We start from the raw sequence: 27,500 nt of genomic DNA, 5'->3' as shown, positions 1-27,500 counted from the left end.
CACACACACACACACACACACACACACACACACACACACACACACACACACACACACACACACACCTCTCTCTCTCCCTCTCTCTCTCTCTCTCTCCCCCTCTCTCTCTCCCTCTCTCTCTCTCTCCCCCTCTCTCTCTCTCTCTCTCTCTCTCTCTCATGCACTCCTAAGCTCACAGAAGTACACATGTCCACATAGAGAAACACAAAGTGCAGATGAGCTGTTAGAACTAACTGACACTGGGCTCTATCTTCCCCCAGGCCTTAAACGCTAATTTAAGGCCGGGCGCAGCACTATTAGTGGGCGTGGTCAGGCACATTCACCAATTTGTCCTCGACGCTGAAGCCGGCGCTAACCACTTAACCACGCCTTTTAAGCGTAGAATTTTTCACAACTGTGGTTATCGGTGAACTGCAGTAAAGCAATGACTTTCTTCCTTTCGAAGCTCCGATCCACTGGATCCAGTCCGGGTTGCGGCTGCATGCTGTCATCTCTTCATGCCAATTTGGATATCTCAGCACATCACAGATCATAGCCTGAATAAAACAATTCAACCTACAGCCAGGCAAATACAGATCTGTTCAGCAGGGCTGATGGTCTCCCTGTAGCCTACAATATAGAACGTTAACTATCGGTGACATTCCTGATAGCATTCAATTCCATGATCTTTATGTTGTAAACATAACTTTCACAATAGTGAACAAGCACCCCCACTCGGCTCATTCAGGGCAGGTAGTTGTATAACTTGTAGGCTACCTGCTGCTCCTGCACATCACAGCACAGGCTAAATGATGCAACATAAATATACAGACTATGTAAAGTCATGGCATAAATATGTTTTTGTTGAAAAAGTACGCGTCAAGTAAGCTAAGTCTTGTTGGAGCGGACGGTTGTCACTTGACTATAACACATATTTACGAAGGATATATATACGACCTGGATTACATGTATGTTTGACATAGGGTTGTGTTTTGATTTTTATCTTTTATTTTGTCCAATATTGAAATGTTCTAGAATTGCATGTTGTGTTAATATAAATATTATTTAACCAAATTAGCCTAAGCTACCACTTAGCTTAGGCTAATTTGGTTGCTTTTTCTTGTAAAAATGTAGTAAGCCTCAATGCATGCTGGGAGAAATGCACATGTGTGTCTGTGTGTGGCGTTTGGTAGGGGAGCCTGCGCAGTGAATAAGGCCTGGTTTTGAAAAGCGCTAACCGCAAAATTAACGAAAAGATCGCTTTAGGCTGGTATTTAAGGCCGAAACGCCCATTCTGGCCTATTCTGGCACTGCGCCACGCCTCTTCAGCGTAAAGCGCATTTCGCAGCCTAAAAACAGGATGCTATCTTCCAGAGTCACGGGTAGGCAGGCGCAAAGCCTGTTTTTTTGCGGTTTATACTCCTGTCAAAGACATGTATGTTAGTGTTAATACTCCTGTCAAAGACATGTATGTTATGGTTAATACTCCTGTCAAAGACATGTATGTTAGGGTTAATACTCCTGTCAAAGACACGTATGTTAGGGTTAATACTCCTGTCAAATACATGTATGTTAGTGTTAATACTCCTGTCAAAGACATGTATGTTAGGGTTAATACTCCTGTCAAAGACATGTATGTTAGGGTTAATACTCCTGTCAAAGACATGTATGTTAGGGTTAATACTCCTGTCAGAGACATGTATGTTAGGGTTAATACTCCTGTCAAAGACATGTATGTTAGGGTTAATACTCCTGTCAAAGACACGTATGTTAGGGTTAATACTCCTGTCAAAGACATGTATGTTAGGGTTAATACTCCTGTCAAATACATGTATGTTAGGGTTAATACTCCTGTCAAAGACATGTATGTTAGGGTTAATACTCCTGTCAAAGACATGTATGTTAGGGTTAATACTCCTGTCAAAGACATGTATGTTAGGGTTAATACTCCTGTCAAAGACATGTATGTTAGTGTTAATACTCCTGTCAATGACATGTATGTTAGGGTTAATACTCCTGTCAAAGACATGTATGTTAGGGTTAATACTCCTGTCAAAGACATGTATGTTAGGGTTAATACTCCTGTCAAAGACATGTATGTTAGGGTTAATACTCCTGTCAAAGACATGTATGTTAGGGTTAATACTCCTGTCAAATACATGTATGTTAGGGTTAATACTCCTGTCAATGACATGTATGTTAGAGTTAATACTCCTGTCAAAGACATGTATGTTAGGGTTAATACTCCTGTCAAAGACATGTATGTTAGGGTTAATACTCCTGTCAAAGACATGTATGTTATGGTTAATACTCCTGTCAAAGACATGTATGTTAGGGTTAATACTCCTGTCAAAGACATGTATGTTAGGGTTAATAATCCTGTCAAAGACACGTATGTTAGGGTTAATACTCCTGTCAAATACATGTATGTTAGTGTTAATACTCCTGTCAAAGACATGTATGTTAGGGTTAATACTCCTGTCAAAGACATGTATGTTAGGGTTAATACTCCTGTCAAAGACATGTATGTTAGGGTTAATACTCCTGTCAGAGACATGTATGTTAGGGTTAATACTCCTGTCAAAGACATGTATGTTAGGGTTAATACTCCTGTCAAAGACACGTATGTTAGGGTTAATACTCCTGTCAAAGACATGTATGTTAGGGTTAATACTCCTGTCAAATACATGTATGTTAGGGTTAATACTCCTGTCAAAGACATGTATGTTAGGGTTAATACTCCTGTCAAAGACATGTATGTTAGGGTTAATACTCCTGTCAAAGACATGTATGTTAGGGTTAATACTCCTGTCAAAGACATGTATGTTAGGGTTAATACTCCTGTCAAAGACACGTATGTTAGGGTTAATACTCCTGTCAAAGACATGTATGTTAGTGTTAATACTCCTGTCAAAGACATGTATGTTAGGGTTAATACTCCTGTCAAAGACATGTATGTTAGGGTTAATACTCCTGTCAAAGACATGTATGTTAGTGTTAATACTCCTGTCAAAGACATGTATGTTATTGTTAATACTCCTGTCAAAGACATGTATGTTGGACCCTGGGCGCTGCACTGTGGCTGCCCACTGCTCCTAGTTCTAGGAAGGTTCCTAGTAGAGGATGGGTCACAGGATTTGAAAATGAGCCGGCTGCGTCTGGCTAACGCTGGGTACAGTAAGTAATGTTCCTTAACACATTGAGTGCCAGCGACGCCATATGGCGTCAAGAGAAATTTACCGTACGCTGCCAGCGATGCCAAATGGCGTCAATAACTCCAAATTCATATTTTGACGGGGGAATGTCGATCTAAGCCTCTTACATCGCCTATGGGAGCTATTGAATGTGTCTAACCTATTTTACAGAACCCTTAGGTGGCGACAGTCCTCTCCAGATTAGAGAAAAGAGAGAAGAAGTGATGAGGAAACGGAAATCGCAATGATATGCATGAAGCGTGCATACCGTTAGCTGTGCCTATGAACAGCAGTCATCTGCTGCCATAATTGAGCCCCTACCGTGTCCACTGCGATAGTCCATCCATATGATTTAGTTGCCGACACGGCGACACCAGGGTCTTTCTGAAAAATTACATTATTCTCAGCTGGGAGCTGGCGACACGCTGTAAAAAAGCAGGGGGATGCAGGCAGCGGACTTTTTCAGTGCAGATCAAACAGAGCAAACTCCTCCCACCACGAAGGAGGGGGAGGAGGGGGTTGGGGGCACGCATGCCACTACAGCATACAACCATTCACAGTACACTGACACACCCAGGCAGCAGGCTCGATGCATAATGAGCAAACAAGCTAGAATAGGCTATCTGATGCCCACCAGCAGTAAATCAAGACCAGCAAGAAGGTGTAGGGTCTGCGCACGCAGGTTCTTTTCAAGAAAATAAAACAATGCAGGAAATTTTGTGTTTGAATATTGTTATGTTACACAAAAAATGAAAGCTTAGAATGTGTAGTTTCATCCAGAAAAAAAAAAAGTTGATATCTTCTTTCTTTGTGGAAATATGGACTTCAACATCCAGCATGACCCCATGAAAGTGAGCATTTTGATGTTAGACCAAGCTGTATACTAATATTTGTAGAAAATAAACAACACATTCTTTTGACATACTTTTCCCGCAGGTAAACTAGACATTCTAACCTTTCATTTCAGCTATAGCATTTTGTTCAACTCAAAGCAGAATTCATTCTGTCGCCTTTCTAACATAAAGATGTGATTATCTCAGAAACTAATTTCAGCATGCTCTTTTCGGTCGAAAACACTCTTTTTCAGAGGGGTGTATTTCCAAAATGGAACGGTTTATAAACACAGTTTTTTTTTTTAAATGAAACAGAAGGGTTCAAAGTTTCATTGAGGCTATTGGTTGTCCATATAAGAGGAACACAAAAAATGATATGGCTATATTAAAATGCATTGCGGCCTATGTGGCACAGTACAGCAACCTTTTGCCCAAGGGCGTGGCACTCAAAGTGTTAATGTGCATTGTTCCTCAAATAAACAACAATAATAATAATGATGATAATACGATGATGTCGACATGTCATCGGTATCGGCTGATAAAGGCTTTAAATGAACATTTCTGCCAATATGCCGATAGACCCTTAGAGAGCGGGTTAGGGAGAGGACCATCCAATCATTTTTAAATTAATCTTAGTTTTGTTTGAAAGGAAATGTTACATAAATACAAATATGCCATGTTTTACATAACCTAAGTTGAAGTAGTTTTCTCTCATTTTGAATGTGAATGTGTACATTTGGAATGAATGAACAAATGTAATAATCATGTGTCATGATGTGTCAGAGACGTTTGATCTCTGAAATTAGGCGGGACAAAATGCAGGCATATGGTATTGGCAATCGGCCAAAAGAGTTGGAAAATATCAGCGTGTCACATATCGGCAAAAAATCCAATATTGTGCATTCCTACATAAATAGGTCTACACAATAAATCACTTTTTAACACACCGTGAAAATGCTGCCATCGATGCAAGTATCGTATAATGCACTTAGACTATTGTGTGTGTGCGTGCGTGCGCGCGTGCGCGTGTGTGTGTGTGTGTGTGTGTGTGTGTGTGTGTGTGTGTGTGTGTGTGTGCGTGTGTATATGAGGTAGATATTATACCTCTCAGGACACACACACACACACACACACAGAGTAGTTGAAGTGTGTTTGCTGTGAAGGGTGTGGGACGCCTCTTGGGTAATATTGTGTTACATTGCTCATTCACAGACAGATGAGTGTGTGTGTGCGTGTGTGTGTATGTGTGTGTGCGTGCGTGCGTGTGTCTGGCTGATAGAGATAATGCGCTGGTGGATTTTTATCCTGCCGTCGTTTTCAATCTCACTTTCAGCTGCTCACACACACACATGCGCCAGTGCACACACACACACATACAATTCACATAGCAATGTGAGGCAATTCGATCTTCCCTCACCACTATGTTCCCTCAGAATAAAGTCAGAATTCAGAAAATAAAGTTAGAATTGTGAGTTTAACGTCAGGGTTCTGGTGGGGGTGTCAGAATTCTGAGATAAAAAGTCTTATGAGATTAAAGTCAGAATTCTGAGATTGTCAGCGTGATGAACACATCGCAAAAGTCACGTGTCATCGCGATGAAAAAAACTTTAAATTAGGCCTACAGGAAGAGCTAATGCTCTTTCATGTGTCTTTCATGTCTAGTGTCAAACTCTGCACATTATGGTTGCTAACCTCCATCGACCACTGAACCTTCTACATTGGACCATCGTTTTTTATTTTATTTTAATTACCTGATTGAATTAAACATTTGCAGATTGAATAATAAAAAAGGCAAACTGCTCAACGTGACGCACGGGGGACGTGCGGCCGGTATTAAACAAGCGCACCCTAGTATGTTAGAGAAGCAGTAGTGCGGAGGGGAGGCGGACCTCTGAGCCTTCTACATCAGACCATCGTGATTAATTACCTGTTTGAATTACAAATTTGCAGATTTAATCATAAAAAAGGCTAACTCCACTCAACGTAACGCTCAGGGGAGGTGCAGGCGTTGTTGAACAAGCGCACCCGTTATCCCCAGGTGCAGTTCAGAAAAGCAGAGTAGAGCGGAGGGGAGGCGGACTAGATGAGCAGCAGAAGTCACTTGTGAAAATGTTTAAAAAGACGACACTTTCACATTCTTTCCTGTTTTCAACCCAATGTGAGTAATGAACAGGTCTTCAACTGTGAATTCAACTCGCCTGTTTCCATGAAGTCGCTTCCATTACATCCATGCTGCTGTGTTTCTCTCTCTCAAATAACGTAATTCAAAAGCCACGCGATAACTAACGTTATCCGCCTGTAATTCTGCCTGTTTTCTGCCAGCATCACACACGTTGTTGGTCTGGATCTGTAGGCCTATCGTTAACGTCATTTGCGCCTTTCAATGTTGCTGGTAGTGATAGCCTATAGTGCTTCAGCCGCTTGACTGTGCTGTAGTAGCCTATCCACTGGTGTCTCTCATGCAGAGATCAGCTGTCCTGTTGTGAACGTGCAGCGGCGCAGCCAAACAGTATCGCAGCTACTTCATAAATCAATTAATTAATTCATAAATTAATTAATACCCCCACCGTCAACCGTTCAGTTTCACTGTGGAACCACCGCAATGGCTTTTTGGTTGACACCGCACCCTCGCAACCCTATTCACATACAGTATATTATTCTGCTTTGAACTCCAACATTCAACTGTAGGAAAACATTTTTTTTTTACTTCAGGCCAGGGGGTTTAAAATTGCTTGAATGTAGAGATTCTCTGAGTTTGAGCTTTGTACACCCCTATTCAAGTGCAATATCCCAGCAAACATCGTCTTGACCGCGACATCACCAGACGATAGAATTGTGGTTTGGCATCTACCATCTAAGTCTGACGTTCTCTCCACATTCCTCCAAAGTAACGTTTAGACTGTCACTTCAAAACAAAAAATATTGACCTCATATTGCTTTGAAAACACCACATGTAGGTGTCTTTTGTGTTTTTGTTGAATAAAATGTCATTTGATTGACAATTTACCTGTTGTGTGATCAGATACTCACAGTGTGACATGCACTCCACCTGCAATGACGACTTTTATTGAACGCCCTTTTCTTTTTTTAATATGAAAACACGTTTATGTCATATAAGTGCAAGTGTCTCTTGCTATGGGCTTGTATTTATCACAAACTTCCTGAATCCTGTGGTATTGTCCCATTTCTCTTGCCTTAACTAAACGCAGTGTTGTGGGTTTTTGGATGTGCTATGCTGTCTGCTAAAGTCACGTTGGTTATATTATCGTAAATGATATAAATATACCTGTCTCATCGCTGGTTGAAATCATGAAACAGAATTAGCGAGGCAGCTAGCCTATCAACGCAACTTCCAGTCGGGACCGTCAAAATGCTAAGTGCTCAATGTTAAGTATCTCTATATATGACCAAATCCGTAGCATTTGTAACTAATTCGGTGGCCTAATGGATAAGACACATGACTGCGAAGCGGGCGCGGCAGGATTGAATCCCGCATGAGGTGCGATCTTTTGTCTTTCAAAAATCGTTGAATCTGGACACGTTGTGGGGAAGTAGAGGAATTACGTCGCTAAGATTTCCATTCAGAATATATAATTAGACCCTGACTAGATGTAGTGGTTTGACGTGCAGCAGACGGTCGTTATACGTGAAAATGTTTGCTGGGATGTTCAATAAAAGCATGTTTGAATAGAAATAATTGTTCAATTCAATGTTTGTGGTCTATGTTAGCTGTGTATCTTTTAAAGCAGAAATACATGCTACTGTAGTTAATATATAGCCTACCCTTTAATATTTGTTTATTTATAGCTTTTTTTTTTATCGCAGATCATATCGTCATCGCAATATTGAACAGTGTTATCGCACATCGCATATTTTCCTCATATCATGCAGCCCTAATTAACAGATACACTTTGGGTAAGTGTTGTACACTTTGTTACTTCCTAACCCAGCAAACATCGTCTTGACCGCGACATCACCAGACGATAGAATTGTGGTTTGGCATCTACCATCTAAGTCTGACGTTCTCTCCACATTCCTCCAAAGTAACGTTTAGACTGTCACTTCAAAACAAAAAATATTTACCTCATATTGCTTTGAAAACACCACATGTAGGTGTCTTTTGTGTTTTTGTTGAATAAAAATGACATTTGATTCAATTTACCTGTTGTGTGATCAGATACTCACAGTGTGACATCTCCACCTGCAATGACGACTTTTATTGAACGCCCTTTTCTTTTTTTAATATGAAAACACGTTTATGTCATATAAGTGCAAGTGTCTCTTGCTATGGGCTTGTATTTATCACAAACTTCCTGAATCCTGTGTCCCATTTCTCTTGCCGTAACTAAACGCAGTGTTGTGGGTTTTGGATGTGCTATGCTGTCTGCTAAAGTCACGTTGGATATATATTATCGTAAATTATATAAATATACCTGTCTCATCGCTGGTTGAAATCATGAAACAGAATTAGCGAGGCAGCTAGCCTATCAACGCAACTTCCAGTCGGGACCGTCAAAATGCTAAGTGCTCAATGTTAAGTATCTCTATATATGACCAAATCCGTAGTATTTGTAACTAATTCGGTGGCCTAATGGATAAGACACATGACTGCGAAGCTGACGCCGCAGGATCGAATCCCGCATGAGGTGCGATCTTTTGTCTTTCAAAAATCGTTGAATCTGGACACGTTGTGGGGAAGTAGAGGAATTACGTCGCTAAGATTTCCATTCAGAATATATAATTAGACCCTGACTAGATGTAGTGGTTTGACGTGCAGCAGACGGTCGTTATACGTGAAAATGTTTGCTGGGAACCTTCTGGTCAAAGCCTTCTGACTGTAGTCAGACGGCCCAGGGAATGTTGACAGATCATCATCACTTTTCTTACAGCAACGCCGCTTGAAACGTTTGCATTGAGGCTGTGTTGTTTTATTACCACTCCGACAGTAACAGCATCTTTCTTTACACTCACGTTATCTGTCTGACTCTCTCATTTCACGTATTTTCGCGTGTGAAGCTAGCAGGTCTTAACACACCACTTCCTGTTCTTTCTAACCGAATTTCAAAGTAAAATGCCTTTGGCGTTTCTTTTAACATAATATATAATACCAAAGCGAAAATAATTAATACAGTGACATGCTAGACATGTAACAACTTAATTGTAAGGTATAGTGATGCGCGTGCCGCAGTTATAACCGCGCTGACCGCGGATATCCCACCCCGCGGGTGGGCCAGATCATAAAAATAAACATTCTGATTAATAGCGGATGGGTTGCGGGCGGTTTAAACGATGTATCATTAATGAGTAAAAATAATATTAATTACGTTCTCTAGTCTATGAACGTATTTTAAGCTACATTTTTCATCAGCCACATTCTTAGTCGCCTATTGTAGATCCCCCAAAGGACCCACGGCCGTAAACAAAACAACAATAGCCATGTGCTAGGTCGCAAGGCTACACTTTTCGTCCATATATGGTCAATGATGTCACCCTCAAAAAGGAGTCTCCGCTGAAGACTGCAGCGATCGCACCAACGGCAGCAGAAACCGTAAGTTCGCTCCTTTTATAACGTTTTATAGCGTTTATAGCGTCGGGTGCATGGCGGGCGCGGATCTATAAATAGTATGAAATAATTTGCGCGGATTTATGGCGGGCGGACGGTTCATGCATACACGCAGATTAGGATGGCATAAAAGCTCATCCGCGCATCTCTAGTAAGGTATTTTAGGGTAAAAAAAGAAGTAACTAGTAACGTAACTAGTTACTCTTTGAAAAAGTAATCAGTAAAGTAACTTGTATTCCTTTTTTAAGGAGTAATCAGTAATGAGTAACTGATTACTTTTCCAGAGTAACTTGCCCAACACTTGTGTGTGTGTGTGTGTGTGTTATGTGTGTATTCATGTGCAGCGGGTGTTGCCCTCACCATCCGTCTCTGCTAATGCTTGATGCTCATGTTTTTGGAGCAGCAGCGTCTGCAGCGTGCTGATAAAGTGCCTTCGCCTGTTCAAAGGCCCTTTTATTATTATTGTTTGGAGGCGGCACCTGAAAGTGACTTGTCATCCTGTCAGTTGCCCCCATCAACCCCTCAACACACACACACACACATACACACACACACACACACACACACACACACGCCTTGCCACAACCCCCATTTTATATATGATATATGCACTCTTTTATCAGCAAGCAAGTCGTGATAGGTTGTAAATGTGTACTGTAATGCTGTCAAATGCCTTTTGTGCTTACGTGTGTGTGTGTGTGTGTGTGTGTGTGTGTGTGTGTGTGTGTGTGTGTGCGCGTGCCTGTGTGTGTGTGTGTGTGTGTGTGTGTGCGTGCCTGTGTGTGTGTGTGTGTGTGTGTGTGTGTGTGTGTGTGTGTGTGTGTGTGTGCGCGTGCACGTGTGTGCGTGCGTGTGCGTGTGTGTGTGCTGGGTTTCAGATGGTTTTTTCCTCCCCTCCCGTGCAATCAGTCAAACAGACAGGCCTGTTCTGAAGACTGCTTCTGATGTGAAAGGATAACAGAGTGATGGTGTGTGTCCGTGTGCGTCTGTATGTGTGTCCGTGTGCGTCTGTATGTGTGTGTGTGTGTGTGTGTGTGTGTGTGTGTGTGTGAGAGAGAGAGAGAGAGAGAGAGAGAGAGAGAGAGAGAGAGAGAAAGAGAAAGATGAAAAGAGGGACAGTGTTAAATAAATCATAAGAAAGTGAAATCTATTTCCTTAAGTTATGAGAGATATAAACCAACACAAGTTCAAACACCAGTCAAAGAAAGGTTTTGCACTATATTACTGTAGCTTACTCAGCATGCATTTTTAGAAGGTTTTTAATATTAAGAGAATTTAGTCAGCTATTAATCCCCTAATCTGGAAGTACTTAGTAAAATAATTTGGACAAAGGTTATGTAAAATTTTATAGACCACGATAAGTTTTAGCTGTTGAACTCTGCCTTCAATAGGGAGCCAAATCAACTCTTTAAAATGGTTTGGGCTCATGTGCGTTCTTGGACTGAGGTTAAGGTTTTGAGCTTTTTGAAGCCTGTCTTAGATTTTTTAGTTAAACCACTGTACCAGGATATACAGGTGTAGTCATAGTGACATTATACCACTGTACCAGGATATACAGGTGTAGTCATAGTGACATTAAACCACTGTACCAGGATATACAGGTGTAGTAATAGTGACATTATACCACTGTACCAGGATATACAGCTGTAGTCATAGTGACATTATACCACTGTACCAGGATATACAGGTGTAGTCATAGTGACATTAAACCACTGTACCAGGATATACAGGTGTAGTCATAGTGACATTAAACCACTGTACCAGGATATACAGGTGTAGTCATAGTGACATTAAACCACTGTACCAGGATATACAGGTGTAGTCATAGTGACATTATACCACTGTACCAGGATATACAGGTGTATTCATAGTGACATTATACCACTGTACCATACAGGTGTAGTCATAGTGACATTATACCACTGTACCATACAGGTGTATTCATAGTGACATTATACCACTGTACCATACAGGTGTAGTCATAGTGACATTATACCACTGTACCATACAGGTGTATTCATAGTGACATTATACCACTGTACCATACAGGTGTAGTCATAGTGACATTATACCACTGTACCATACAGGTGTATTCATAGTGACATTATACCACTGTACCATACAGGGGTAGTCATAGTGACATTATACCACTGTACCATACAGGTGTAGTCATAGTGACATTATACCACTGTACCATACAGGTGTAGTCATAGTGACATTATACCACTGTACCATACAGGTGTAGTCATAGTGACATTATACCACTGTACCAGGATATATCCTCACTCATAACTAACCTTGGTGTCACACTGAATTCATCACTATCTCTCGACGCACACATCGAATCCGTCTGCCAAACCTCCTTTTTCCATCTGAAGAACATCTCCAAACTACGCCCCTCACTAAGCAAACCTGATGCAGAAAAACTGGTTCATTCCTTCATTAACTCCCGCTTAGATTAATGCAACTCCCTATTCGCTGGCCTTCCCTCCAAAACCATCCAGAAACTTCAATATGTCCAAAAATGTGCCGCCCGGATTCTCACAAAAACACGCAAGTCAGAGCTCATCACCCCGGTTCTGCACTCCCTTCACTGGCTCCCAGTTAACCACTGCATCACCTACAAACTCCAACCTACCTCCAAGAACTAGTCACCCCTCAATCCTCACCCCGGACACTCCGATCATGCAGCTCCAACCTCCTTTCTGTCCCTAGGACCAAACTCACAAGCATGGGTGACCGTGCCTTCTCCTCACTGGGCCCCCGGCTGTGGAATCAGCTCCCAGGACCACTCAGGGCTACAGACTCTTTTGACGTTTTTAAATCAAAACTCAAAACCCACTTATTTATTTTAGCTTTCCCCTAAGCTCCTCCCTCTCTCTTTACACATGTTATGTTTTTATCCTTTTATTCTTTTAGTAGCTTTTTTTTTTTTTTTTTTTTTTCTCCCCGTTTGATTGCTTGATTGCTTTTATCATGCATCTGTAAAGCACCTTGTGAAGTCCTTGGATTTTAAAGTGTGCTATATAAATTGAATTTATTATTATTATTATTATTATTATTATATACAGGTGTAGTCATAGTGACATTGAACCACTGTACCAGGATATACAGGTGTAGTCATAGTGACATTGAATTAAAGACGTAGCCTCATGGTCTTCTTATGTCTTCTTCTTATGACTTGAATCACTATTGTGTGGTATCAATTGACGATAGAGAGCAGCAAAACGGACATTCGTTCATTTGAAAGAGTTGTGGAAATGAGAATAGTATAGCACTATAGTATAGTATAGTATAGTATAGAATAGTATAGCACTGCCAGGCTCGTACCTACAGTAATTTTCAAGAGATTTAAGTCTTCAAAGGGGCTCCATCAACGTCTCAGCAACTCAATGAAAGACCTCAACCTGCAAGTATCATCACATATCTGAAGATGGAGAAAGAGGGGAAGACAGAGAGAGAGAGAGAGAAGAAAGACGAGAGGGAAATGTCAGGCTGACATTTTGCCTTTACGTCTGTTCCACACTCCGAAATGACGACGGGCCAAATTGCAAAGCTATCCGTTTCTATTTGTGTCATTGCGAGACGGCGTTGCTTTGTGATGTTTGAGGAAATTACAGGCTGACTAATTTGATTTAGGTAATGAAAAATGCATCGGGGGGGGGGGGGGGGGGGGGTCAGCGGCACTGATGACATTTACCTTCACTGTTGTTTTCAAGGTCACTCTTGCAGGCTCTCTAACCGACGGCTTTAAAGTCGAGCTGAAACCAAAAATGACTTTTCTTTTCTTTTAGTTCAAATACCTGGGTATTCAGTGCTCTATTTAATAATGTATGCCAAAAAAATCACAAAAATCAAATTTCTTTAGTTTTTTACACTTTTTCACATCAAAAGTTCACTTCTAAAGATTTCATTCATAACAGTAATGTACAGTTTGCTGACGTCACCTAGTACTTTTTTTTTTTTTTTTTTTACCTTTATTTATACAGGGGGAGTCTCACTGAGAGCAATGCTCTCTTTTTCAGGAGCGCCCTGTTCACATGCACACACACATTCATACCTGGAAGCTGACCAGTACAACCACAGTCTGATTTGCTGGCCACTGAGCAGCTCCACTGGAGCAGTTGGGGGTTAAGGGCCTTGCTCAAGGGCACCTCAGTGGTGGTAGTGATGGAGGGGCAAGCGCTGCCTTTTCACTGTCCCCACCCAGAGTTATCCTGCCGGTTCTGGGGATTGAACCGACGACCTTCCGATCACAAGCTCGCTTCTCTAACCGTTGGGCCACCACTGCCACCACTGGTTCAAATTTCTACCACAATTCAACCAATCATATCACAACATGGCAGCTGTCAATCAATCTTCATTTCAGGAGAATTTTGTCCTCCAAATGAAGGGGAAAATGGTGCCTAGTGTCTGTAATCTGGCAGAATTTCTAGCCCATAAACTAGGCTTGGGCTTAGTCGGTGTTACCGGTGTTACACGGTAGTGGGGGATACACTGATTACATAATCACCACATAACATGGTAACACCGTTTGTTTTTATGGAGGAATAAGTGAAAGCAAAACTCACACTTACAAGCGCTCCCTCTGGGCTGCAGTGTGACTCCACTGTTCTGGTTAGACCAGCAACTAACGTTAGTTAAAGTCCCTGGAAACCAAAATCCACAAAAGCCTTCTAACTATTAAATTTAGGGTCTTATGTGAGTAATTGTGTGCCTCAGAAAGTAGGAGACATTAGTTTCAACCCAAACCCCCAAAATTGCCACTTTTGTACAAGGTCTGGATTTCCACTTCCTCATTGAAGAGAGCGGTGCGCGCGGTGTTAAAATGAATGATCTTATCACGTCATAAGATTTAATCAAATCACACGCACGCACACACACACAGTAGCGCTGTGCACTCGCAGCGGCAGACTCTCTCTTCCTCTGTGTCAGTATGCACCGAGCAACGAGCGAACACACACACACACACACACACACACACTCCATCTCTCTTTCCTTCTCTCTCTCTCTCTCTCTCTCTCTCCGTTTCAGGGGCGGTTCTAGGCCTTTTTTGGGTGGGCTTTAGACCACCCAAAAATAGTCTCAGCCCACCCAAAAACAAACAAAAAATCCAATCCATGGTGGTCATTAGTAGCAGTTTCTGTTAAAATGATCTTTATTTATTATTTATTTTTGCTTTAAAACTATTTTTTAATTTTCTGCTTAAAGTTCATGAAAAAAAGTGGCATTCTTGTTTTTTCCCACAATAATTTCATAATACCATTTGTAATGCCACCGTTGTAGTGCTGATGTTCAAAATTAAAGTACATTTTCTCAGATTTATTGGTGTCTTTCTAGTCACACAATTTAATAGTCAGTGTTTCCCATACACTGATCTATTTGTGGTGGTACACCCTACATAGATTTTGACCCCCACAAATACTGCCACATATTCATTTCAACTAGTTGACTGCAAACTCCTGCTTTAGTGCTTACAGTATATTATCATCTTGTCGGAATATTATTCCAGCCAATAAGTTAGGAAGTTCCCTTTTGATTTAATTTTACTTTTGTTTTGCCTACAAAGCAAAATGTTACTTTACTTGAAACTCCCCTGAAGTGATTTTGGTATTATGTATGCAAGCATAATTCTACCGTATAGTAACCTGTATGCAGAATATATATAGTATATATAGGGAAACAATTATTTTTTCATCGCTGTAAAACCACAGAACGGTAAAGAAGATATTGATGTGTGTAGTTCTTCATAGATCTAGTCTCTTCATTTTGATCTCAAAGTGTGCCAGTTTATTGATTCTCATGACTTTTGTCATGACTGTCAAACCTAAATTTATATACTTTGCGACGTTCATCATCGTTCAAATTTGGCTGGTGGCTTATTAACATAGAGTAGTTTCCTGTGATTTGATGAACTCAAAATGCTAAATAATAAAAAATTATTTCTGGTTTCCAGGGACTTTAACGCTATGCATCTTATGAACACAAATTATGCCCTCCTCATACACACTAGGGCATTCACGACTAGTGAATTTTACTAGTCGACTAGTCGTCCCTAAAGTTAGTCGACTAGTCGTTTATTTTTTTTTATTTTTTTTTATTTTTATCTTCAAGAAAGAACATGAGGTATTTACACGACATACATGGACTATCATATCCCATATCCCCCACAAAGAACATCAAAACACAACAAAACAAAACAAGAAAACTGCATAAGATACACAATAATCCAAAACAAACAAGACTATTGGACAAACAACCAAACAAAAACAATGCATTCAGCTCCTATCCTGATAAGCCTAATGACACTGGGGTAAAAAGTTCTTAAAGTCAAACTCTGTATGTGGTTGCCATATTTTGGGGATGTCTAAGAATCTGCCTTTGCTCTTGTAGTAAATGTTATCCAACGTATGGTAGAGATGCTGCGATCGAGATTTTTCAATTCCGATCCGATTTCGATATTTTAGCTCAAAACCGATCCGATTCCGATCAAATTTCGATACCCGATTCGATACCGATTTCGATCCGATACCGATACAGCACATATTTAAGTCTCTCTATGCTGTCTGATAGCTAGCAGGCAACAAACATTTTTAGGGTTAGGTATGTATGTGTGTGCTTTGGTAATATAGTATGTAAACGATTTAGTTCATCTAATTAATTTGATGTAAAACTAAAACATAACAATCAAATACACACTTCTTTTGTAATGGGTGAACACTGGACACAAATAATTATTGTTTCCTCACACATACACCCCCACTCTGTCTCACACAGGACACATACACACACAGCCCTGTCCCTGTGTCTCTCTCTCACACACACAGCCCTGTCCCTGTTTGTGCATACATTTCCACTGCCAGATTGGAGGAGTCTTTCGTCATTATCTAATCTTACTTCTCTTCAGTGCAATACGTTTTTTAATAACGACCTGCTGTACAGCGCCGTTCGCTCAGTCAACTAACATGTCGTTAACGTGAGTTAGAGGAGAAAGATAGCTGGTGTTAGCTAGCTAATTAGCCATGTTAGCTGCCTCAGTGGGTAACGTTAGCCTATAGAGTATTTATCTGACGTTTATGTTAGCTACTCCTCAAACCTGCGGGTGGAAATGGTTTATGCGATGCGATGTATGTTGAAGCAAGACAACGTTTTGGCCCTGGCCATCCTAGGCTCAACGCGGCCTCTGTGTGCTGCTGCTGCTGCTGCTGCATGCTGGATAGAAATCCTGGAGCGGAGTCATGGAATGGAGTGCTTATATTGGAGCCTTGGATCGGTCATTTTCGCTGGAATCCGATCCGATCCGATCCATGTTTTTTGGCTGATATCGCGCCGATATCCGATCACATGATCGGATCGCAGCATCTCTAACGTATGGTAGCTTGAGAGTTCATTCCACCAGTGAACTACAGCTGGGGGATTGGATGCTTTCTAATTTAAAGCTATGCATTTCCTAGCTGCCAACAGGGCAAGATCTATATATTTACTTTGAATGCATTGTTTTTGTTTGGTTGTTTGTCCAATAGTCTTGTTTGTTCTTGGATTATTGTGTATCTTATGCAGTTTTCTTGTTTTGTTTTGTTGTGTTTTGATGTTCTTTGTGGGGGATATGGGATATGATAGTCCATGTATGTCGTGTAAATACCTCATGTTCTTTCTTAAAGATAATTTTTTTTTGTTTTTTTTTGTTGCTAAAACGACTAGTCAACTACTAAGCACAGTGTCGACTAGTGGTTTTACTAGTCGACTAGTCTGTGAATGCCATAATACACACGTAGGTAAGACCCTTAGCTAAGCCTGCGTGTGCATCAGAGCATGTGAGCGGAGTGGAGCGGTGATAATTACCGCTCCTCGCTCACGGAGCGTCTCTTTCCACCCGCTCCAGCACTCCCAGCCGCTCCGCTCCAGGCCGCTCCGCTCCAGACCGCTCCCCGCTCCATACAGATTTCACCCGCTCGCAGTCACCGCTCCGCTCTGCTCAAAAGAATAAAAAAGATCAAAAGGGGTTTAAACACCTGGGCAATGGGCATTGCTCTCTACAAATAACATGAGCTCAGCAGAGTCGGCTACATGTTCGTTTCTCTTCCTCCTCGTCTCGCAGCAGCTGGCAAGAAAATAGTGGGCGTGCACATGGCCACGCACCGATGCATTCTGGTTCGAACATGTGATCGAAACTGGAGCGGGACTGAGCGGGTGATCGGTGCCGCTCCAACTTTCGCTCCGGTACCGCTCTGGTCCCCGCTCACCGCTCAAAAGGTCAAAAGGTCAAAGGTCTCAAATACAGGGCTATTGAGATGCATGCATAACTAATGTGGGTAGGCGGGACCAACCTGGGGGTATGTGAAAAGCAGAGCTCGATTGGCTCTGAGAGGTTGTTTACAAATTAACCGCGATCTGATTGGACTAAACCCAGCATGAGTTGATTTACTGTCAAATCTGCTGGGCGGATTATGGATAATCTCAGCCAGGCCCCTCAATCTACCCACAGAGCGCCGGGTATCCACTCAGACAAACCCCTAGGCGAGGAAGAGAGGGTCATGCATTATTATAAAAGAGTGTTTGTTTGTTTGTGTGTGTGTATGTCATGTGTGTGTTCATAATATGTATTTGTGTTGGCCCAAATATAACCAGAGAGAGGGTGTTTCTCTGCCCAGAGAATCAGAGGCAAAAAAAGGACTTCAATTTTCCACTTGAGCAGATTTCAATTTCCACACACATCCCCCTCCGTGCCTCCATCCTCCCTTTGTTATTGACAGCATTTAGGGCTGCTGTGATCAAAGAGTGGCCACTTAGTGTGTGTGTTGACTCAGTCATTAGAGGACACTTAGTGTGTGTGTGTTGACTCAGTCAGTAGAGGACACTTAGTGTGTGTGTTGACTCAGTCAGTAGAGGACACTTAGTGTGTGTGTTGACTCAGTCAGTAGAGGACACTTAGTGTGTGTGTTGACTCAGTCAGTAGAGGACACTTAGTGTGTGTGTTGACTCAGTCAGTAGAGGACACTTAGTGTGTGTGTTGACTCAGTCAGTAGAGGACACTTGGTGTGTGTGTTGACTCAGTCAGTAGAGGACACTTAGTGTGTGTGTTGACTCAGTCAGTAGAGGACACTTAGTGTGTGTGTTGACTCAGTCAGTAGAGGACACTTAGTGTGTGTGTGTTGATTCAGTCAGTAGAGGACACTTAGTGTGTGTGTTGACTCAGTCAGTAGAGGACACTTAGTGTGTGTGTTGACTCAGTCAGTAGAGGACACTTAGTGTGTGTGTTGACTCAGTCAGTAGAGGACACTTAGTGTGTGTGTTGACTCAGTCAGTAGAGGACACTTAGTGTGTGTGTTGACTCAGTCAGTAGAGGACACTTAGTGTGTGTGTTGACTCAGTCAGTAGAGGACACTTAGTGTGTGTGTTGACTCAGTCAGTAGAGGACACTTGCTCATACGGGAAACTGCGCTTGTCTAGTTTGATGGTAACAGAATGTCAGCTGGATTTGGGCCTGAAAGCAGGATTTGTGACTGGTGTTTTGAGTCACAAGTAGAGTAGGCCAAGGTAATGTTGTAATGTATTCCATTAGATTACTCAAGTTAAAGTGAGAATACCTAAGATGGTCATGTAAATAAAGTCACTATACTGTATATCATCAAGTGAGTGAACACAATGGTGATTGAGCCTATGGCTCATTGATGAAAGCCTTGCATCTCTCTGTATTGCAACAATAATGAGCTTGTGTCTGTGGCGACACTTTCCCCGCCCCCCAAACTTAAAAACCTGAAAGATATCACAAGCGGCACACAGTTCTTGACGCGTTTCTCGTCTCACCCAGCAGAATTGTCTGCCAGAGAGGGGGTAGGCGGAGTAGGAACAAGTTTGACTACCAGTGTTGCCAGATGCAGGTGATGGTTTCCCGTCCACAGACTGCCAGAACGCACACAAAACGGCGCAAGGGAAACGACCCAATCTGGCAACACTCTCAACGTCCTACCAGAGTAATATAGAAGAGAGAGTGGACCAACGGAAGTCCAAAATGCGTGACTGACGTAGCCTCACGTAGCCTCATGTAGCCTCACGTAGCCTCACGTAGCGGGGTCTAGCCAGGAAGGGCTCTCATGCTACGTTTTAATGCATCAAATAAAGCTGATACAAGTTGATTCTTTAAACATCTTAGCCTTTCAAAAGTACATCACACATTGTCCATTCTGCTGCAACCCGACCGCGCTGCTTAATCCAAAAACTGGTCCATTGGAGTGAATGAGATGTCACAACTCTTCTGCTCTGCTAACTAGACCAACTTCTTCTTTTGAGATGTGTGCGCGGTTGGCATCCAATCGTTGCATTACCGCCCCCCACTGGCCAACTTGAATATATTGAAGAAGAAGAAGTCAAAGAAGAGACCCTTCACGTCACATATGCGCCACTGTGTGGATCTCATCTGCAATTACTGCTCATGGCCATACAGTAGGTGTAGGTGTTGTCAGAGACAAGAAAACTGAAATCTTCCATATTATCACTTTATGTAACGTAAAGTATCCTAAATACTTTGGATTACTTTTGGAATACTTAAAAATCGTCTTGCTGAGCCCATTTGTCTGGGTCACTCTGAATGTACGCAAACACGAGGACAATGCGCTCGTGATGCACTGAATGTTGCCACCTTCTTCTGCATATTTGTAAGTCAAATGTTCTTTATATTTCCATGTCAAAAATGCACTCCTGAGAGTGTCCTGGCCAGTGTTGGGCACGTTACTTTAAAAAAGTAATATATTACATATTACTCGTTACTATTTTCAAAAGTAATATTATTACTTTACTTATTACTCCGTGCCAAAAGTAATTAGTTACATACTACTATATTACTTTTCCGTTACATTCCACACAAATGGCAATAGGCCTTTTTCACTGCAGCGATTTTGTGTCTAAAAGGCAGGAGGTAACACAGGTGCACCAAGATGTTAATTAGGGCTTCAAACTTCCAGTCCATTTAGGTGTTCCAGTGCCGGAGCCCTAATTAGTTAGTTGGTTGCACCTGTGTATACTCTGTCTTCTAGACACAAATGGCCATTGTGAAAAAGGCCCATAGCGTTTTTCTCATCAAAATGCAGATTTTGCGGTGCGAATGTGTGAACTAGGTCTATTATGTGCCGTTCAATTTAAACTAATGGCTTTGCCAGAGCACAGCTTCCTACAGAGATGCTTGATGAAGAGCACACCTGGCTCAAAGTGATGACAAGGTGCAATCTTTTAAACAGCTTCTGTTTTATAGAATGCAGTATGCACTGCCAATGCAAACTCAATACATATAGGCTACATCTTTGCGTAACAAGTTTGTGTCACAAATAACGTTAGCTCTGCAACATTAACATTAACCTGGCAATAATAACAGCAATGTTTGATGTCCACCAGCTTGTGAGTTTTTACGTTATCTCTGTATATGAACAGTTTTCTGGTTTCTGTTGTGCTGTCCTCTCGTCTCGTAACGTTAACGTTAGGAAGTTTGAGCTGGTGTTTTTCACAGTGGAAAGAGTGTTAGTAACCTACCTGTCCTGGACACCGTTTACATTTGACTTTGATGTTCGTGTCACTTTTCTTCCCGACAAAAACAAAGTCATGGGAATATATCCAGCCACGGATTTTCCTCCTTGTCTCAGCAGGGCAGAGAGGGTGCTCTGAATGTGTTCTGCGGTGACGTCACCTTGTTTTGGGAGCGTTAAAGCCATGCTGCTTGTGATCAGTGAATGCCGACTGCGTGTCGTTTTGCAGCGCAGCGGCATCACAGAATGGACTCAACAAAAGATGTAACGAGTTGTTTTATCTTGAAGTAACGGTAATATTATTACTTATATTCTATAGTAATTCGTTACACTACTCGTTACTTGGAAAAAGTAATTACAGTAACGAGTAACTAGTAACTCGTTACTTCCCAACACTGGTCCTGGCTGTGTGTCACTCCTGAGAGTGTCCTGGCTGTGTGTCACTCCTGATAGTGCCCTGGCTGTGTGTCACTCCTGAGAGTGTCCTTGCTGTGTGTCACTCCTGATAGTGCCCTGGCTGTGTGTCACTCCTGATAGTGCCCTGGCTGTGTGTCACTCCTGAGAGTGTCCTTGCTGTGTGTCACTCCTGATAGTGCCCTGGCTGTGTGTCACTCCTGAGAGTGTCCTTGCTGTGTGTCACTCCTGAGAGTGTGCTGGCTGTGTGTCACTCCTGAGAGTGTCCTGGCTGTGTGTCACTCCTGATAGTGCCCTGGCTGTGTGTCACTCCTGAGAGTGTCCTGGCTGTGTGTCACTCCTGAGAGTGTCCTGGCTGTGTGTCACTCCTGAGAGTGTCCGTCCTGGCTGTGTGTCACTCCTGAGAGTGTCCTGGCTGTGTGTCACTCCTGAGAGTGTCCTGGCTGTGTGTCACTCCTGAGAGTGTGCTGGCTGTGTGTCACTCCTGAGAGTGTCCTGGCTGTGTGTCACTCCTGAGAGTGTGCTGGCTGTGTGTCACTCCTGAGAGTGTGCTGGCTGTGTGTCACTCCTGAGACTGTCCTTGCTGTGTGTCACTCCTGATAGTGCCCTGGCTGTGTGTCACTCCTGAGAGTGTCCTTGCTGTGTGTCACTCCTGAGAGTGTGCTGGCTGTGTGTCACTCCTGAGAGTGTCCTGGCTGTGTGTCACTCCTGATAGTGCCCTGGCTGTGTGTCACTCCTGAGAGTGTCCTGGCTGTGTGTCACTCCTGAGAGTGTCCTGGCTGTGTGTCACTCCTGAGAGTGTCCGTCCTGGCTGTGTGTCACTCCTGAGAGTGTCCTGGCTGTGTGTCACTCCTGAGAGTGTCCTGGCTGTGTGTCACTCCTGAGAGTGTGCTGGCTGTGTGTCACTCCTGAGAGTGTCCTGGCTGTGTGTCACTCCTGAGAGTGTGCTGGCTGTGTGTCGCTCCTGAGAGTGTGCTGGCTGTGTGTCACTCCTGAGAGTGTGCTGGCTGTGTGTCACTCCTGAGAGTGTCCTGGCTGTGTGTCACTCCTGAGAGTGTGCTGGCTGTGTGTCACTCCTGAGAGTGTCCTGGCTGTGTGTCACTCCTCAGAGTGTCCTGGCTGTGTGTCACTCCTGAGAGTGTGCTGGCTGTGTGTCACTCCTGAGAGTGTGCTGGCTGTGTGTCACTCCTCAGAGTGTCCTGGCTGTGTGTCACTCCTGAGAGTGTCCTGGCTGTGTGTCACTCCTGAGAGTGTGCTGGCTGTGTGTCACTCCTGATAGTGTCCTGGCTGTGTGTCACTCCTGAGAGTGTGCTGGCTGTGTGTCACTCCTCAGAGTGTCCTGGCTGTGTGTCACTCCTGAGAGTGTCCTGGCTGTGTGTCACTCCTGAGAGTGTGCTGGCTGTGTGTCACTCCTGAGAGTGTCCTGGCTGTGTGTCACTCCTGAGAGTGTGCTGGCTGTGTGTCACTCCTGAGAGTGTCCTGGCTGTGTGTCACTCCTGAGAGTGTCCTGAGACTGTCCTGGCTGTGTGTCACTCCTGAGAGTGTCCTTGCTGTGTGTCCATCCTCTTGTGTGTGACAGCTGCACTGCGCGCGCACAAATAGTTTCACTTTGTACCATGTGCGCATCATGACCATGTGGTCAGTAGGTGCTTTTTGGGGTGAGTCATTCATTCATTGATTCAGTCAGTCAGTCAGTCAGTCATAATGTCACGGAAAGGTTCTGGGGGCACTTGGTGAGATCCCCTCTCGTTTCCCTACTACGGGGTGGTGTTTCAAACGTCCTGCTTTAATGTTCACCCCCACCCACTTGTGGCACTCCCTGGACTACAACGAGCACACCTACACACACACACACCTACACACACACACACACACACACACACACACACACACACACACACACACAGCAACACGGCAGCCTCGACGGTTCGGTTTGGCACGCATGTGAACGGTGGATTAATTGCACATTTCACCATCAGTGATACACTTAACTGCCGCTGTTGGTTTTGACAGTAATAACAATGAACGTTACCGACATGGATGCAGAGTAGCAGTGATCCAGGCTGCATCATGACTCTCTGGCGGCGTAACGATGACGTTGAACCATGTCTTTTTGAATCTTGAAATGCTTTATTGGTGGGAGAATGCTGGAGGGAGCAGCAGGGACCACGCGTGCGTGCGTGCGTGCATGGGTGGGTGGCTGCGCGTGTGTGTGCATGTGCACGTGTGTGCGTGCACGTGTGTGTGTGCACGTGTGTGCGTGTGTGTGTGTGCGCGTGTGTACTCCTTTTGTCAAGCCATTAGCCTGGCTATCAGGCAGAGCAGACCCAGATGCATATGTCAGCTCACGGAGAGTCAATTACCTCTGCTCGGTCTACTATTGTGTAGCTCCAGCCTGGCCTATTGGTATTCAATACAGGCATATCAATACTGACTAGGCACTGATTCACATGAACTTTAGCAGACAGGCTGCTAAAAAATACCCTGGCTCCCTAATGAGCTGTGGGATATCTCTGAGAGGGTTTGTTTTAGTGGCCTGGTTTCCCTCATTTTTTGTTGTTTTTTGTTTGTTTTTTGTTTTTTTGCTTGTTTTTTGCTGATAAGCGAAATGCTAAAAAGGCTATTTTAACACGAAAAAATCCCCATTAAAGCAATCCAATATTCCAGTCCTGATAGGCAGGTTGGTACATTTGTCAGCTCAAACCAAAGTTCACACACAGAAGTGTATTGTGCATTCATCTTGGAAGCTTTATCATTATTAGGAGCTGTTTTCTTCTAGTTCTTGTTGTCAGCTATGTAGAAAAGATATCACAATGAGAAAAGGTCTGATATTTACGAGAAAACATACTATTCTTACTAGTGATGCTTGATGATATCGGCACGTCTTCGGTATCGGCCGATAAAGGCTTTAGAATTCAATATCGCCATTGGCCTGATGTGACATTTCTGCCAATATGTCAAGTCGATATCATCCAAGCCTGTTTAAGTAGGATGAATCTTAAATGAAATAAAATGTTAAACACATCTGGCATGTTTTACATAGCACGCATGGTGCACGCAGCACACACAGTATATATATATACAGTATATATATATATATATATATACCGTATATATATTCATTCAATCTTTATTTAAACTCAAAAATTCATTGAGGACAAGCCTCATTTGCAATGATGTCGAGTAAAGAAATACATACATAATAAATACAGTAAATGTACAAAATGCAAACATAATAAATGGTAAAAAAAATATAAAGTGTGTACAGTCAATCAAAACAAGCGCAGGTTATGGTGGTGGAATGGTTGGTGATCAGAGATTTAAATTGACCGAAAGATACCAGGGTATTGAGTTTTAGTGTTTGTTGAATGGTGTTCCATGTATGAGGTGCACAGTAGTTAAAAGCAGTTTTTCCGAGTTCCGTATGAACTCTTGGAATCACAAGAGTGAGCCAGTTTGTGGTACGTGTGCTATAATAGCCAGATTTCCATTTCAGTAACGAAGTGAGATAATCTGGACAGTCTCCAATTAAGGCTTTATATAAAAACAAATGCCAGTGCAATTTTCGTCTTTGTGCTACGAACACCAGCCAACTCTATTATATAAAACACAGTGATGAGTATCATATTTATCACCGGTGATAAATCTAATGGCTGAGTGATATACAGATATCATATATATATATATATATATATATATATACAGAGTCTAGGGGCTTAAGAATAGAAGTAGAGGCGTGTCTGTAAATCACATCCCCGTAATCCAATACAGACAGAAAAATTGCTTCGATTACTCTTTTCCGACTAATCATCGGGAAGCTGGATCTGTTCCTATACAGGAACCCAATTTTTTGCCTCAATTTACTGGCAAGAGTATATATATATACATACATATGTATATATATATATATATATATATATATATATATATATACTGTATATATATATTAGGTGGTGCACGCATATATCGCTGTCGGCAACCGGCCAATCAACAACACCAACAAAAAATCCAATAGGCTCTCGTGCATTTCTATTTATTACAAGAAAAGCTGGCAAACCTCTTTTGAACACAAACACTTAAATAACTTGGTGGTCTTATTAAAATACAGAATGAATGGGAGAATAACTGTGGTCTCATGTCTTGACTGTGTACCTCCCATTGAGCTTATTTCACTGTAATGCATTTATTTACCTGGAAATACACCCATATACCAATAACATCTGCCTGGTACTGGATCCACAAAGTCAGCTACCCATTCACTGTCAAAGAATGAATCTTGACTGAACATCCAACCTTATAGATATAATACGCACACACACACACACACACACACACACACACACACACACGCGCGCACACAATTGAATAGTCTCTCAAGCCAGTCTATCTCTTCCACAATCTGCGACTGCTCCAGAGACAGTCTGTACTTTAGCACGTTAAAGTTTGGCCAGAGGAAGTTGTCATCTTCCCTAAGAAAAAAAGTGCTTCAGTCCGGAGGAAGTTTGGTGGTATTCGACCAATCATGACGCATGTTAACAAAACTGAGGCAGCTGATTGGAGAAATGAGCGGATGTCCCGCCTTATTTCCATTTTGACAAACTTTCTCTTCTATGAACTACAGACGGGTAGGCGGACGCATTTGCAAATCGCGGGAGCCAACACATCTGTTTTAAGAGACTACAATTTAATGAATATATCTGTATAGTTACAGTGGAGTCATGATTTAAAATGTAGTCATAAAATACTCACATTTCCCACCCACAAAAATGACTGTCTTCAAATAATACTCAAAAACCCTACTACAGTAACAATAACATGTATGCCAATGCCTTTACCATCAAATCAAAAATGTAAGGCTCACACTATCTTTCCCCACTCACAGGTTGTGTACAAGAATAATGACATCCGTCTAGAGTTGTCCCGCCTGGCTCGCATCGTGGACCCCAAGATGAAGATCCAGGGTGAGGTGTCCTACAAGTGTGAGAACGTGGCCACCCTGGACCCCATCTCCTTCGAGACCCCAGAGGCCTACATCAGCCTCCCCAAATGGAACACCAAGCGGATGGGATCCATCTCCTTTGACTTCCGCACCACCGAGCCCAACGGCCTCATCCTCTTCACCCATGGCAAGCCCCAGGAGCGCAAGGAGGCCGCCCGCAGCCAGAAGAACACCAAGGTCAGTTGATGAGCCTCAACCAACACTAGTCTTCAAGATTCAAGATTATTTTATTTATGCCAAGGGAAATTTGTCTCTGACATACATACAGGCTGCTACATACAAAACAACAGTGCAAACCACAAGACAGTGCAAACGTGTGCAAACATACAATTAAAGTGCAAGTGCATCATAGTTACAGTAGATGCTTATTATGACCCGAGTTTAGGAGACTAACTGATATGGGGATGAAAGAGTTCTATATCAGTAGAACTTGCCAATCAACTCTTTTCTTTTCTCAGTGAATTATAGTTGATTGCCTCACCGAATAATCTGCTGGTTACCCAATTTTAGCAGCAGAATTTGATGTCCTGGCGTGGAACGTCCGCATGTAATGACGTTTCTGCGCTGCACAGTGCGGAGATTGTGGTGCGCCCAAGCGCAGCGAGTGTTTTAGCGCGTAAGAGGTGCTTTTGAAAGGTCTTAGCGCAAAGCTCTTAGCGCAAAGTAATTGCGCGCTGCTGACGATAGGATAATGCCATCCATCCCCACATTTGAGCGCTGAAACGCCTGGTTTCACATGTGGCACACCTATGTCCAGTACATTTATAACAGGCATGCGCTTGTCCACGGCCCCGATCTGCATTGCGCCGGCGTTAAACGAGCGCAAACGGTAAATTACCACTTCCGCGAAGATAGAGCCCATTATGTTTTCGGGTTGTCTGTCCGTCCGTCCCATTCTCCTTAACATGATAACTCATAGATCATTATATCTGGCAAAAGATGTCCACTTGGACTCAAGGATGAACTGATGGTGGTGGTCAAAGGTCAAGGTCACTCTGACCT

General features: G+C 42.7%; 1 protein-coding gene across 1 annotated transcript in view; it reads left to right on the top strand.

Annotated features, from left to right (window-relative positions):
- nrxn3a (neurexin 3a) overlaps positions 1-27,500 on the top strand; it is a gene marked incomplete at its 3' end in the record, with an annotated part of 673,655 nt that overhangs the window by 171,649 nt on the left and 474,506 nt on the right. Inside the window, exon 5 of the mRNA XM_083634400.1 lies at positions 26,382-26,675. Coding sequence (XP_083490526.1) covers positions 26,382-26,675 — 294 coding nt within the window. The remainder of the gene's footprint in view (positions 1-26,381; positions 26,676-27,500) is intronic.

This window comes from Poromitra crassiceps (genome assembly GCF_964638095.1).
Source record: "Poromitra crassiceps genome assembly, chromosome: 3".
In the NCBI taxonomy this organism is placed as follows: domain Eukaryota; kingdom Metazoa; phylum Chordata; class Actinopteri; order Beryciformes; family Melamphaidae; genus Poromitra; species Poromitra crassiceps.
Note: the sequence above shows the minus strand (reverse complement) of the source record. Positions and strands in the feature narration are given on the sequence as shown.